The following is a 15,965-nucleotide window of genomic DNA, read 5'->3' as shown; positions in this document are numbered from 1 at the left end:
TTTTTCGGATCCCCATCAGGCCATGTCAAAGGAACACATTTCCATCCGGATATTTGTTACCAATCGTTATGATCAGTACGGGAGAGTTATATACAAGCTCCGCGATCTCAGGTGGGATTAGTTGAAGGTGGAAGCTAGCCAAGCAGCTAGATAGATATACAGAGTTAAAAAAAGGCTTATTGTAGACCAATGTTTTGAACGTACTAAACCATAAACGTTTCATTTACATATAGGATACCTATAAAGTGTGAAAGCAAGGTGCGATAAGCAATGAACATATAGGTAAGAAACCTGTGAAGGAGAGGAAAAAGATTAATCAATATTCAGTGTTTGAAGAGAAGCGACATAAAAAAAATGGTTCAGATGACTCTGAGCACTATGGATTGGATGCTTGGGGGCTTTTTGTGGAAACAGATTCTCAGAGAGTTCAAATGGTTCAAATGGCTCTGAGCACTGTGGGACTTAACTTCTGAGGTCATCAGTCCCCTAGAACTTAGAGCTAACCTAAGTACACCACACACATCCATGCCCGAGGCAGGATTCGAACCTGCGACCGTAGCGGTCGTGCGGTTCCAGACAGAAGCGCCTAGAACCGCTCGGCCACATCGGCCGGCGAGTGACGTCAGTGATAAGTATCTACACATCGATGCACCAATACGTATAAATAAAGCTTAATAGTAAGAAACTAGAGCGGTTGTTCGACATTCCCTATAATTCCATGCGACAAAACACTAGAATTTTTGTTGTGTTTGCACTGCCATGGTTCAGCAGCTCTAGTTCGCGCACTGTTCAGACGGAATGTACAGACACAGGGTTCCTTCATCAGTTTCCCACCGGAAATTCTAGAAGCAAGCAGCCGCGTCACGCACTTCTGAAACTGAAGAAGCTGTCGCAATCCATAAATATAAATAAACAATCATCATCAAATTTCAATACTAATTTTCACCAAGAATGCGTTCATGGATTCAGTGGAGGGCATTATCTCGAAACCACTAAGGTACAAATTTTCTATTAGGTTCCCTCTCTTAACCAAATACCGATAAGTTTTACTTTTAGGCAGAGGCAATATACTTCCCTGCGGTAGCTAATGCTTCTCGCATAGAAAAGTAAATAAAAAGAATATCCTATTATTTCACCGAGTCCGCTTTATAATCGACTAGTGTTCAGCGAACTGCACTGTATGGAGAGGAAAGCTAATCAGAAATTCTTTGTGACGGAGCAGTCTAAGAGAGGCACAGTTCCTGGACACGGTGTTGACACCTGTGTGAGAACGTGTGCGCGCCGACTGGCGTAATATAATCGGATGCTGGACGAAGATCATAAAAATTGTTCAGGAATCGTTTCTGACACGCTGCTAAAAATAATTCCACGGGTAGAGAGGAAAGCCGTCTCCAGATAAAGTAAGTGTTCGTAGCTGTGTGAGGAAATGGGGTGAATTGCACTGAATGTGAATGTTACACCATCCCTAGTACTCGTTAGCACGCGTGCACTGCCGTGGTCTCCGGTCGTAGGATAATTTGTGCACGCTTTGTAATAGAGCGTGAAATCACTAGAAGTTGTCGAAGAGCTAGGAAGACTGATGCGAGTTTGAGACTATCATGCGACCTCTTAATTAACCAGACAGAACCAGATAAGAAATTTAGCGACGAACATTTGGAATACGTCACGTCGTTTAAGTATTTAGGAGTAATGCGAAGAAGCGATGCTATAGGGACGAATGAGTAAAAAGTGCAGTACGTGAGTAAATGGAAGACATTCTTTATGTGAGTTCGGGGCAAGTACAGTGCATTTGTAAAGGAAATCTCGAGCATAACGCTAATGCGACCAATTCTGTAGTGCATTTCTGCAGCGTTTGGAGTTCTTACCAAGTAAGCATGGCAGCATACATCTAACGAGACGCGCTACTAGTATCAACATAAGTGGATAAGTCCAAGAAGAAGAGATGTTGTCGGTCAACTTAAACGGGGAATTTATGGAGGAAAGATGACCTTGTTTTCGCGAAACCCTTGTGGGTAAAATTAGATAACCTGTATTCCAGGGAGACTTTTCGACAGTTTTTCTACCAAGTAGTGTATCTCCCACAGGACTTATCAGGATAACCCAAAGATATGTGAGGGCAGATTTTGAGGCATATCGACAGTAATTTTCCCTTTCTCAGTACACGAGATTAATAGGACAGAAAATCACTGACATTATTTTGGTACGGTGAGCTCTCCGCCACGCGCTGTATATTTGCACTTACGAATGTAGAATATAAAAATTACGGCGTCTCACTTTTATGTAGTTTACATATTAAACAGCATTCGGCGAAGCTTTTCACGTTATCTGCTTGCTAGAAATGCTAGACGTTGGACATGGTATGCGTGACTAAGCGCTGCCACAAACTGAACTGGAACCCTGACAATCCTGGGTGTGCATGTCTTTAGAAATTCTTTCTCCTATTAACAATCGAATGGTACTTTTTACAAGTTTTGGTTTGATCTTCTAATCTGTGGAGTTAGCATGCGATGCAAAAAAAAAAAAAAAAAAAAAAATCTAATGAGGAAACATGGTATGTGTACAAACAGCCTAATGAAACGAAAAAGGTTCTCTCACAACACCAGTCTTTCTCGCTGAAGATACATTCATGCGCTGTAATTATTTCAGCATTAATGGACCGAGAGATTAGTCACCTTCAACCAAAAAACAGTTAGGAAGACGAGACAAGCACACGGAAGACTGACAACAATATTGTGGTTTCTCGCAAGCTGAAGGGCCTAGGACGACATCAAATACGAATATAACTTATCTCACTCTGCCTGCCCCAAATTGATAAATAACTTCCACTGTTTTTTTTTCTTTTTTTATACTCTAGTTTCGTCAATAACAAGTTCCGTTGTGACATTTAAGATTTCCTTGTATTTCTTTAAGAATACAACGTACGCAATCTCTCTCTTTGCTTTGTAGCGACAGGCTTTCTATTTAATGTTCGTGAAACTAGGAACGCTTGCACGTATTTCGCTAAACCTTTCCATCACTTTGCTGTTTCTTGCATATGCTCAACACATTGTCGGCATATACACCTGCGTAAGTGCATGTGGTACTCTTGCACAAGCTTCCGTAAGTGAAAACCGATCGAGCTTCAGGCAGCTTTTAAGAGTCCGAATGCTTGCGCAAAATTACCTTATAGACGGCTCCTTGCACAAAGTGCTTGATTATTCGCCGTTGCCAATCTCTGAATTACTAGTGTCGCTACCTTTACAAAAGCTGAAACTAGTCGAATAGAGGGAGTTGAGGGAACAGGTCGGTTGTTGATATATAAATCATTTTCCTTCCAGCCGTCGGCGAAGAGAGACAACAGGTTATTGTCTTTCCTCATAGTGGCGAGTAACAGCGACATCGAGCAATACGCCTATTAGTCTCAGTGGACGGCGGGGAAGTGCGAGATACATAGACGTCCGCAGCTGACACGTACGAGACACGGAGCTAGACTGGTAAGTAACGCCGCAAAGCGAAATACGACAAGGAAAATCGGTCCATCCAGCATTTGCTTTAGGCGATTTAGGATTCAAAAATGGCTCTGAGCACTATGCGACTTAACTTCTGAGGTCATCAGTCGCCTAGAACTTAGAACTAATTAAACCTAACTAACCTAAGGATATCACACACATCCATGCCCGAGGCAGGATGCGAACCTGCGACCGTAGCGGTCGCTCTGTTCCAGACTGTAGCGCCTAGAACTGCACGGCCACTTCGGCACGCGCGATGTAGGGAAACTACAGAAAACCCCAGTGTGTATGGTTAGTCCGGGAGTTTAATGCCGGTTCTGCCGAATGCGACGAGTGTCTTAGCCACTGTGAAGCATTGTTCGGCTGAAATTATTTGGCCAACTGACAATATGGTTTATTACTTTCCCGCAATATCCCAGTTCTGGTCGCTGAAGTAACGCAACAGTCAAATTGAGAAGGGAGATTCGAACACCGCAGTCCTTAACTAGAAATATCGAAGGGTCAATAACATTCTTGGTGTCACAATCTATCGGTTTTCACTGACTTTTATCGCACGAAGATTAACCATAGTGCGATGTAGCATTTGTAGGACAAAACTGTCAAATATTCGATGTGATTAATAATTCGTCGTTAATAGTCTTGTGAGAGTCTCATTGGCAACATCAGTCCACTTATCATTGGTGACGTATTAGAGTGTAATAGAACTGTTTATTTCACACGTCTAGTTCCGCAGGACCAATTTGAGGAGCGAATCTCCAAGGTCATGGAACGTGACAGTACAAGAAATTACAATATAAAATTAATAACAGATAAAGCTTTTATGACCCACCCCAAATAAACAAAATAAGACAAGCCATAAGTTTATGTAAACTCAATCAACAATATAACACAGGAATCAGCTTGATTTTTCAAGGAACTCCTCGACAGAATAAGTGTGATCCATGAGGAAACTCTTCAGCTTCGATTTGAAAGCACGTGGATTACTGCTAAGATTTTTGAATTCTTGTGGTAGCTTAATGAAAATGGCTGCAGCAGCATACTGCACACATTTTTGTACAAGAGCCAAGGAAGTGCGAGCCAAATGCAGATTGGATTCTGCCTAGTATTAACTGAGTTGAAGCTGCTAATTCTAGGGAATAAGCTGATATAGTTAACAAGAAACGAGAGTGAAGTATTTATATATATATATTGAGCGGCCAATGTCAGAATACCAAGACTAATGCCCGTTTCCGAGCCAAAAATATTCTTTGAGAATGGGAAGAGTTAACCCAAAATATAATACCATACGTCATAAGCGAATGAAGTTAAGCAAAGTGGACAACTTTTCGTGTCGAATTAACACTTACTTCAGATGCCGTTCGAATAGTAAAAATGGCAGCATTAACTCTGAATAAGATCTTGAACGTGGACTTTCCTCGACAGTTTTTAATATCTATCTGAACACTAAGAAATTTGAACCGTTCAGTTTCACTAATCATATGCCCGTTGTCAGAGGTATGTTAGTGAAGACGGTCTATAAAATTTTTGACGTTGTACTTTTGTAGAAGTTAGAGCGCGGTCCTAGTTTTTATAAAATGTTTGTGAAGTATCTTACACAGTGTAATATGGGCCTATCGCCTTAATCAAACATGGACCTGAAATTGATTTCCTGCGCGCACTAACACTAATATTTCAGCAGCGTAGAAAATTGTCCTAAGCATACCAGAAGCACGCCTTTGGACATGTTAAGCTGCCAGTTTCCTTTGTTCAAAATTACAAACTGTTTTGCAGTATTGAGCAATCACAAACCGATTACATGAGCAATCTTGAACATACGGAGTGCAGTTTAAGAATCATCTTAATTTGATGTTGAGAAAAAAAAGGTTTTTTTATCTTAACAGATTTCATGCTCTTCTCATACGATTCGGCGCTTAACAGTAGTGCGATGAACATATAAAGTCAACAGAGATCTGAGAAATTTGTTCATTCAGTGACTGACAAATATGTCGTGACAGGAGCGGGGCAACTGGTTTAATTCGACTCTGACTGACGTGGGTCGTAAACACGTGCAGTCTTTTTGCTGCCGTGGTGGCTTCGTTTAACCCCAGACACTGAAGCGAAACTCGATGGTTCAACTTCCCTGTCAAATAACTGTGGATCTCTTGCTGTCACCACAAAAATGTGATGCTGCTGTCAAACATTTTAAGATACTCGAAGCTATCTTGTACTTTCCTTCTGCGCAAAACAGAGATTCACATTTTAAATACTTATTCATCGGAAAACTTTGTTTTTCGATTTAAATTGGCTCCTGAAACAGACATTTTTTACGACGCGAATAGTAACATATACTAACAGCCTGACTGGCAATGGCAACTGTGACCTCACACCTTTCCCGTACGTGCTTTCAGGCGAAGCGCTATCAAAACTTAATTGCGTCAACTTTTCCTCAGTGTTTCTCAAGCTATTAGCCTCGAGCAACGACTTTAAAAATATCTCCAGACTCAAAGATGTGCAGTCCGCTATGTGTAAAAATGCTGTAGTCGTTGACTAAGGTATTAGTAAACCACAACTGCATGGAGCAAGAGCAATGGTTGAACGACGCGCCAGAGTACGAAACGGAACGATGACTTACGTCAGGTAGTGTACTTCAGTCCACATAGGATATTGGGATAGTGCAAGTTATGAAGAAACAACCTTTACAGTTTATGCCTGAATGCTGCATTATCGTGTGGAATTCGTAATATATTGGGAAAAAAAAGATGAAACTGCACGTGGTCAAAGGACGTCAATGCGAATGACAGGAGTTATGTTTCAGACGTGGGATTGTTACAGACATGCTGAGATATGTGACCAAGAAGTTCCATATTACAACAGAAAACTACTCCATCCCACACAGAGCCAGATGCAGACAAAGAGCCCTCTTCCCGTGTAAATAAACATAACGTGCAAAGTCATTTGAACTGTCTTATTTGCTTTTATTTTGGGCAATAACGAAATTCATTAGTGATAAACCTGCTCCTGTGGCGTGGCATATCACTAGCTGTCACAGTAGAAATGGTAAGGTTTTCTATACGATAACTTTTCAATTGATGACAATCTTTGTGCGTGAGAAAAGCAGGAACTTGCCGCTCTTCAAACTCCGGTGAGTGGAAAGAGGAGGTAGCAGACCACCTCCAATAGGAATCAACTTTGGGATTTTAACGTGCCGTCTCCAACGTAGCCACTATCGATGTCGCAGACGGTACATCGCTCAGGGAAGCACTATGCTGACAAAGCTCACCTTCAGATTGATGACCGCTTTTGTTAAACAGATGCGCTCCACACGCCTGAGCTCCCAAAATAGCTGTCAGCAGACAAAATGTTTCTGAACAGCTCGGTTGTAAACAAAGCACCTTAAGTAAACAGCAGCTGCGCGAGTCCCTAGCGCCCTACTAACGGCCCCACTCCCCCACCCAGGACTACTTAATGCAGTCCTCACAAGTGCCACTTTGTTTACATGGCCCCTCGGAAGTTTTGCCGCGCTCACGTAAAATGCTTCTGGCGCTGTTTAACTCTGCGTCCGGTATTCAAATAAGTTTTATAATGCCACAGGTCTCTAGAAACGTCTTCAATGAACTTAAATTTCGAGAACGACAGCTCACGCTTGTCCGAAATTTAACGCAAATAAAACACCAACGGTTACTGAAGCAAGTACAGTAAACAAAACCGAACATTTGCGTCTTTCTCATCAAACTGCATGTATAAAGACAGGTCTGATTTACAACTTAAGAAAAGCGTTGATTCACAGTGGAAATTCAATTCTTGTCGTGTATATGCCATAATATTGAGATATACACTGAAAACGTTTGCGACATTGCCACAACTTGCGAGGAAAGCGACTAATATTCGGGTCATATCATGATGTCGACCAACTTGCAGTAAAGTAAGGAAAGAATTATTCTTCAAAATTACAAGCTCCTGTCCGATCAGCACCCATTTCGGGTTGTCTTCCAATTTATCAGTTAGCTAGACAGATGTTATCTTTAACTGAATGCTGACAACGCATTCTCCCAAGGAGAAAAGATACGGCAATCTAAGTTCTATCAGCACTAAGATTTTTTTTCTGTCATTTAACGTGAGAAACGTTGACAAGCTTTTTTATGTGAATAAATAAAATATATTTGCTGATCGAAAACGCATTTGAAATCGTACGTTCTTCTACAACGATGTTCAGGTAATTTATTCGGAAGGAGCACGTACCGTGTCCTATACAGTCTCTAGCAAGGCACGCAATTGTTCAAACTTTGTCGACTCCTACTAGCTGTTTATTAGGAGTATAGGAAAGATCGCAGAACAGAAGTCAACTACTTTGTTAAAACACTAAAAGCGCAACTTCAAACGCACGAATACGTGTAAGCATTGACGTTTGCATGATATGGAAAAACATACACTCTCGCAATTGTCGCAACACTTATTTCAACGGAACTTTAAGAAATCTGATTTGATACTGGATCTCCCCCCCCCCCCCCCCCTGCACCTCCCCCACCGCCCTTCTGCCCCTGAAATCTTGGTTGCAGCGAGAGCGTGATCTTCAGCGTAGCCCGAGTTTAGGTTAGGTGAGACTTCGGTTGTGAGGTGGCGGAGCCAAAGGATGAGAATACCAAATATATTGTGGTAACAGATTGATGTGAACGCTGCCTCCTCTGCGTTCGCGCCATATTTAACGACATTCCCTTACAAAAGTTACAGCTGCGAGATGAATTCACAAAATCTGTGTTACATGTAATAAATCTCTGATGAGTATTTTTTATGTTGATGATATATGTGAATTAGGAAGAGGTACTACGTTTAATAGAAATCATAGAGGCGTTTGACATACCTTAAAAGGGTTGTACGTGGGCAAACACTGTGTACATTTTACAAAGCTCGCAAAAACCGTACCACAACAGAAACAGGCAGCACTCTTATACGACATCGACACCTTGTTTACGCTCCCTAATGTGAAAAGGCCGACAGAAAAGTGCTATCTTGGCGCGAACCGGCCGTCGGTTTACGAGCGAGGCGAGGTGCTAGAGTAGTAAACAGCTCGATGCGCGCACGTGACAGTTTGACAGGCAGGCAGCGCTGCTACGTACCACCACTTGGAGCCGCGACCGCGGCCTCCGCCTCCCTTGCGGTGTCGCTGCCGCCTCTCGGTGCCTCCCCGGTGGTTGTTGTTGTTGCTGCCGTTGGCGTGGCTGTTGTTGTGGTGCCCGCTGTTCCCGTTGCGCGGTCTCCGGTTGGCGCCTCCTCGCCGGTGTCCCCGCAGGCCTGCGGGGGCGGCAGTAGGGGCGGTGGCGGTGGGTGTCGTGGGCGACGCGGGGGCGGACGGCGTCGACAGCGCGGACGTGGACTGCGCGTCGGCGGCTGCGGCGGCGGCCAGCAGGCACAGCAGCGACAGTGGCAGCGGCAGCAGCAGCAGCCGGCTCCACCTCATGGCGGCTCAGTGTTCGCATAGCCCGCCACCATTCATCTGAGCCGCTGCGCGCCCTAGGTAGCGCGCCGCCCGCCCAGGTAGGCGCAGCAGCAGCCGCCGCTACCGGTCGCTGGAGGGGGTCGAGGGGAGGGGAGGGGAGGCCGCTCCTGGCCGGCAGCTGCGGGGGCGTGGCCGGCCGCCGGCCGCTCGGCCGCCGCGTGCGCTCCCGCGCCTGCTGGGCGGGCCGGCCGCGGCCAATCGCGGCCGCCCGGCCCCCACTCCGCGCCGTCGGTTCCGCCCCTTTGCCGTCGCGGCGGCGGCGGCAGCAGCGGCAGCCCGGTGGACCACCGGGGGAAACATTCCCGGCGTCTGTTAAGCTGACTCTTTCCATTGTACCTTACAAGAAAAGATAAAGCGATTCGCAAACCAGCGCTGCTTTGTGATTTCGCACGTCAGCCTAATGGGAACAAAACTAAATTTGTTCCTCACAGTCGTTTTCCTAATCATTCCCGCGCCAAAAACATACAGACCAGTTTACTTAGCAACGCTACCAATTTAAATAATCTGCTCCATTGTTGCTCACTACAGGTCATAATGGATTTGTTTGTAAAATAACTTTTTCCGGTACCAATCACGATTTTCTTTTTGTTTATATTTTGTCCTTCGCGTTTCAGAAATAATTTCCACATTGAAGTTGGTTTTTTGTGTGGTATGTCATTTATTCGTAATGTTTTTGACGTGTGACGAGGGTAGTTTTTCTTAACGAATAGTATTATTAAAAGTGGCTGGCTGCTGTTTTCACTTTCTAATAATGAACCTGTACCAATAATGAGCGCTGATGAAGAGAAATCTCGAATGTCATGAAAAGTATCAGCTTACGCCAATTCAGAAACTATGGAAGTCTAATGATGTTACTTTTACGATTTGTTTTTTATTTTATTTTATTCATTAGTTGATGAAAACTTGCAATTGTAAAAACAATGGGTTTATTCACGAAACAACTTTTTCTGCTACCAGGTCCGCCCCCGGTAGCTGAGTGGTCAGCGCGACAGACTGTCAATCCAAAGGGCCCGGGTTCGATTCCCGGCTGGGTCGGAGATTTTCTCCGCTCAGGGACTTGGGTGTTGTGTTGTCCTGATCATCATCATTTCATCCCCATCGACGCGCAAATCGCCGAAGTGGCGTCAAATCGAAAGACTTGTACCAGGCGAACGGTCTACCCGACGGGAGGCCCTCGTCACACGACATTTCATTTCATTTCTGCTACCAGACACGATTCTCTTTTTCTTACAACGTATTTTGCTATAGGACACCACCAACGCAAGGAACTCTCGCCACAATGAAAAACAGCTGACGTCTTTTGGGAAATGTTTTTTATATTCAAGTTGGTTTCTTGTGTGCTATGCTATTTATTCATTATGATTTCGAAGTGTGAGTTGCTGCATTGTTGTGTTTTCTACACTGTAATATATAACAACACATGCAATTTTTAGCTAATGATTTGACTTTGTACACAGAATTAAGGAACAATTTTTATATACAGAATTAAAAATTGCGTCAGTTTTTTAGGTGTTAGCTACAGTAAAGACAGCAGAACAATGCAGCAACTCACGCATCGAAATCGTCACAGATTTGACAGTGGAAGTTACCTCCCAAAACGCTAGGCTGGTTTTCGTTGTCAGCGAGAGTTCCCTGCAGTGGAGGTGCCGTATAACAAAAATCGATCTTACAAAAAAGATAATTGTGACTCGTAGCAGAAAAAGTTATTTGATAATAAATTGTCGATGGTGCTAAGCCACAGTCATAGAGTATTTTTTGAAAGAATAAATCGCGGTTTGACTGAAGATCACTGTACTTTTCTTCTGTACCACCTAGATTTCGGCTTTTACGCGATTATCGAGCACAAGTCAGCTGACCTTACCAGATATGACATGTTAATGGTCTAAGAACTTTTAGCATTGTGTTGGACAATAGAAGAAGAATACAGTAATATGTAGCCAAGTGGCCGTTAATTGTTTTTATTTTCATAAACAAATCCATTGGTTACACTGTCGCAGGCTTTCACCGACAATTTATAATCGTTAAAACAAAAACATTTCGTAAATGTAACAACTGTCGACTTCCACAGTCTCAGAATTGCCGTAAACTGACACTTTGCAGGATATTCGTGATTACTTGTCATCAAATCAGGTTGATTCTAAGGATGTAAAAGCAGCAGGCAGTCACTTTTAATAATATAATTCGTTATGAAAAACTACCGTCATTTCCGGTTTTGAACCGAGGGGTTTATCATCATACGCTTGTCGCGTTAAAAATTACATTGTTATGCTCTAAAGCTGTTGTCGGCTCTAATTTGTCGTAGCCAGATGTCCTGCGGTGGTAGTGCCCTTCAGCAAACAACGATGTAAGAAAAATGACTGCTTATTGTAACTGGGCCCGAGAATGAATTAAAACGACGTGAACGAACTTCACCAAGCAAGACTTGAGCTAGTTTTGCGTTGCTCTAGTGGAAAAGTTTGTGTGATTTTACATAACTTTTGGCTGCTTTTGAAGAACATCACTGCCCGTGGTGTCTTCTGCAGCATAGCCGGTATATCAATAACGTTCGTCGTCTGCAATTTTATTGTTAGTGGCGCGCTTTTCCACGTTGCTAAACCCATGAAAAGTATTTGCAAGACGCATTCCATCAAAACTTGCATTACTTTCAACTCTTCTGCGTTTCGCAGCTCGTGGTCTAGTGGCTAGCGTTGCTTCCTCTGGATCACGGGGTCCCGGGTTCGATTCTCATTTCATAATCAATATCATTCGTAATAGTGGCTAGATTGGACTGCGTAGAAAATTGGAGTGTCCAAAAATTTGAATTTTGTGCGGGCGCTGATGACTGCATAGTTGAGCGCCCACAAACCAAACATCAACATTATGTTCAACTCTTCTGCCATTTTGTCTCGTAAACGGTGAAACAGTGCGCATTACGAATACAATAAAGAACTTTGGCAACATGGAAGCTACAACTTCTAACAGCAAAATTCCACATGAAATACTGTAATCGAGCGGCAGTTCTTCTGCCGGAGGCAGAATCGATATGAAAAATAAGCGCTGTTTACTAAATTAGAGGGAAGCCCTTTGGTGATGGTGAAATATCACCAAAAATTGTGTGGGTGAAAAAAAGAAAACTGGAAATCATTCACTCAGGGCCAAATTTCTAGAAATATATTTAAAACATTATGATGTTTATCAGCGAAATTTGAAAATAACAACAGTGAAATATAAAGATAAATGCAATAAGTTGAAATAACAAAATTACACTCAAATAAAATGTACAGATAAGTCTTCCCCAGTTCTCAAATTCAATCTAAGATTAAAACTTCAGTTCTGTACATCTGGCAGCTAACAGCACACCGTCTTCAGTTCCTTTGTGACGTACTATACTTCCTGTGTGGAACTGGACGTGTTTGAGTCTTGACACCTCGTCCCGTATAGGTGTTTCCCGACACATAGTGCGAGTGAATATTATGAATCAAATACAGCGTACTGCGTAACAGCTGAATCTACCTATGGTAACAAACGATCAATAGAAACTACAATTACGCACACTATTAAAGGAAATAAAATGCTTTTTGGAACAACAGTTAAATACATCTGGTCAAGATATTTTGCTGCGAAATTTTTCTATTAGGAAGCACAAGACACTGCAGTATGACAAACATATGAAACTCAATCGATCTGAGAAATGCTTGACGCTTCAATTATTTGCATGCGTGACTGATACCCAGGGATCGCTGTTTGTTCGAGTGTATCGCAGGACCGCGATTACAGTTATATCACACTGAAACATGCGTTCTGTTGTACTGAACTCCACACGTGTCTTGTCTTTTGATGATTTTTATGTAAGGTACGGCCCATATTCCCGTACGATGTGGATCAATCATTAACTTGCGTTCATGTAAGATCTAAGCATGTTCCATACTTTTGCGAATGTTTTGAAAACAGTTCAATAAAAACGGCGACTAACGTCCGCATGCCCAAGTCCTGCTCTGCCTCACCACTCATTGTCGGAATGATTTTGATATTTTCAATGACGTTATAAACTTACAACCGTCACTACTTTCTGAAATCGCTGTAAGCCTTGGTACAAACTGACATACAACCCCCCCCCCCCGCCGCACACACACACACACACACACACACACACACACACACACACACACACACACACACAACCCTCCAGGTCCGTCACTGATTGCTAATCATTCTGCAGATTTCCCGTTTTCCCGGTATCCTTTTTGTAGTTACATATCAAGCACTTATCTTGATGTCAATTAGCTGGTATCTTCGCCTTCCTCTGGTCCTCTTCCCATTTACCGCTCCTCCTAGTGCATCCTTTATGATGCAATCTCTTTTCACTCAGCGTCCTAACCAACTGTTTCCACGTTGTTTCTCATTCACCCTCTGTATCACAACCTCGTTCCTTGTTTTATCTGTGCGTTTCACACTCACCATTTTTTTCCAGATCCACGTCTCAAAAGCCTATTAGCGTTTCTCCCCTCTCCACCGCAGTGTCTATGTTTCAGCGCCATATAGGCAACACCCTCTACATATTAAATCACTATTTTTCTTAACTGTTTACTTAATGGGCCAAACAACATTTTCCTCCTACGATGTTTATTTTGCAATGCTTACCCTTGTTTTTATTTCTTCATTACATACCATATTATGTTACTCGTTATTTTGCGTCTTAGCTACCTGAAGTTCTACATCGATGCACTTCAAGCCACCGTACGGCGCGTGGCGGAAGGTACCTGTACCACAACTAGTCATAATCCTTTCCTGTTCCACTCGCAAACAGGGCGAGGGATAAACGACTATTTTTTCCCTCCGTGTGAGTCCTAACTTCTCGTATCTTATCTTCGTGGTCCTTACGCGCAATGTACATTGGCGGCAGTAAAGTCGTTCGGCAATCAGCTTCAAATGCCGGTTCTCTCAATTTCTTTTATAGTGTTTCTCGAAAATAATGTCGACTTCCCACCAGAGTTTCCCATTTGAGCTCCAGAAGCACCTCCGTGACACGTGTTGTTCAAACGTACTGGTGACAAATCTGGCAGCCCGCTTCTGAATTGCTTCAATCCGACCTGGTGTGGATCCCAAACACTCGAACAGTACTCAAGAATAGGTCGCACCAGCACCCTATATGCGTTTTCCTTGACAGGTGAACCACTCTATCCTAAAATTCTCCCAATAACCGAAGTCGACTATTCGCCTTCCCTGCCACAGCTCTCACGAGCTCGTTCCATTTCATATCGCTTTGCAACGTTACGTCCAGATACGTAAACGACTTGACTGCGTCAAGCAGAACACTACTAATGTTGTATCCGAACATTACGGGTTTGTTTTTTCCTAATCGTCCGCGTTAACTTAAATTTTTTCTCATTAGAGCTAGCCGCCATTCATCACACAAACTAGAAAATTTGTCTAACTCGTATCTTCCTACAGTCACGCAACTTTGACACCTTACCGAACACCACAGCATCATCAGCAACAACGGCAGATTGCTGCCCACCCTATCCGCCAAATCATCTATGTATGTAGTGAACAACAACGGTCCTATCACACTTCCCTGGGGCACTCCTGACGATATCCTTGTCCCTGATGAACACTCGCCGTCAATGGCAACGTACTGCGTTCTATTACTTAAGAAGTCGTCGAGCCACTCTCATATCTGTGAACTTATTCCATATGCTCGTACCTTTGTTAACAATCTGCACTGGGGTACCGTGTCGAATACTTTTCGGAAATCTAGATACATGGCATGTGCTGTTGCCTTTCGTCCATAGTTCGCAGGGGAAGCTGAGTTTCGCACGAGCGATACTTTCTGAAACCATGCTAATTCGTGGATATAAGCTTCTCGTCTCATTGAAGTTATCATATTTGAGCTGAGAATACGAACAAGGATTCAGCAGCAAACCGAAGTTAGGTATACTGGTCCGTAATTTTGCAGGTCCGTGTTTTAACCCTTCTTACGTGCTGGAGTCACCTGCGCTTTTTTCCAGTCCAGGCAAGGAGCTAATGCCATAGAATACTCTTTTTAAAACTGAATTGGGATTCCATCCGGACTTGGTGATACATTTGCTTTCAAATCTTTCAGTTGTTTCTCTGTACCATAGACGTTTATTATTATGTCGTCCAATGGTCAAATGACAGTATGTTTGTACGATTGTACTGAGTGAACGATTTCTTAAACGAGAAATTTAAAACTTCGGCGTTCTTTTTGCTATCTTCAACTGCATACCAGACTGGTCAACAAGTGACTGAATGAATGCCTTAGATCCAATCAGCGATATTACATAGTACTAGAATTTTCTCGAGTTCTTTCCCGGATCATTTGCTAATGTGTGACGGTGGTAGTTGTATACTTCGCGCATAGGTCTTTTCACGGATGCACGAATCTGTACAAACCTTTGTTTGTCGTCATTTTTGCGTTCTATTTTGAACTAAGAGTGCAACAGCCTTTGCTTTCTCAGCATCTTCTGAATTTCGTTGTTAAACTATGCTGGGTCTTTCCCATCCTTTATCCAATTGCTAGACACTTAACTTTCTAGATCACGATTTACCACTTCAGATTTACACTTTTATTTGTCTTGCTTGTCTTGTGAAAATAACGGTCTTAGCCCTCTTCACATCTATACTCATTCCTCACTTCTTACATCTGGCATTCAGCTCTTTTAACATAACGTTAATTGTCTTTTTATTTTCGATTAATTAATGCCATATAATCAGCAAATTTTCTACATTTCATTATCTTTACTCCTAGCCTATTGACGCAGCCTCTTTTGTTTTAAGCTAAATCATGTACATAAGAGTTTAAACAGAGTAAGCGAAAGGAAACAGCCTTGTCTGACACCTCTTCCAATCTTAATTCCGTCCGTCATCTCATTTCGTTGCTAGGAACGATTTAAAACAGTTCCAATCCCCTGTTTCTGACCAAATTTTTCAGGCTATTTTCCTTAGTTATCAGGCAACTGCCGGAATTTGAATAAGTCATCAATGACTGATCGACATGTTGCAGT

The 15,965-nt window shown here is 42.8% G+C and overlaps 1 protein-coding gene across 1 annotated transcript in view; it reads right to left on the bottom strand.

Annotated features, from left to right (window-relative positions):
* The window catches only part of LOC126235465 (protein Wnt-1-like), a 221,824-nt gene extending 212,532 nt beyond the window's left edge, over nt 1–9,292 (bottom strand). Inside the window, exons 1-2 of the mRNA XM_049944187.1 lie at nt 8,952–9,292; nt 8,582–8,833 (exon numbers count right to left, since the gene is read on the bottom strand). Coding sequence (XP_049800144.1) covers nt 8,582–8,833; nt 8,952–9,292 — 593 coding nt within the window. The remainder of the gene's footprint in view (nt 1–8,581; nt 8,834–8,951) is intronic.
* Between the last annotated feature and the right edge of the window lie 6,673 nt (nt 9,293–15,965).

This window comes from Schistocerca nitens, chromosome 2, assembly GCF_023898315.1.
Source record: "Schistocerca nitens isolate TAMUIC-IGC-003100 chromosome 2, iqSchNite1.1, whole genome shotgun sequence".
Classification (NCBI taxonomy): Eukaryota; Metazoa; Arthropoda; class Insecta; order Orthoptera; family Acrididae; genus Schistocerca; species Schistocerca nitens.
Note: the sequence above shows the minus strand (reverse complement) of the source record. Positions and strands in the feature narration are given on the sequence as shown.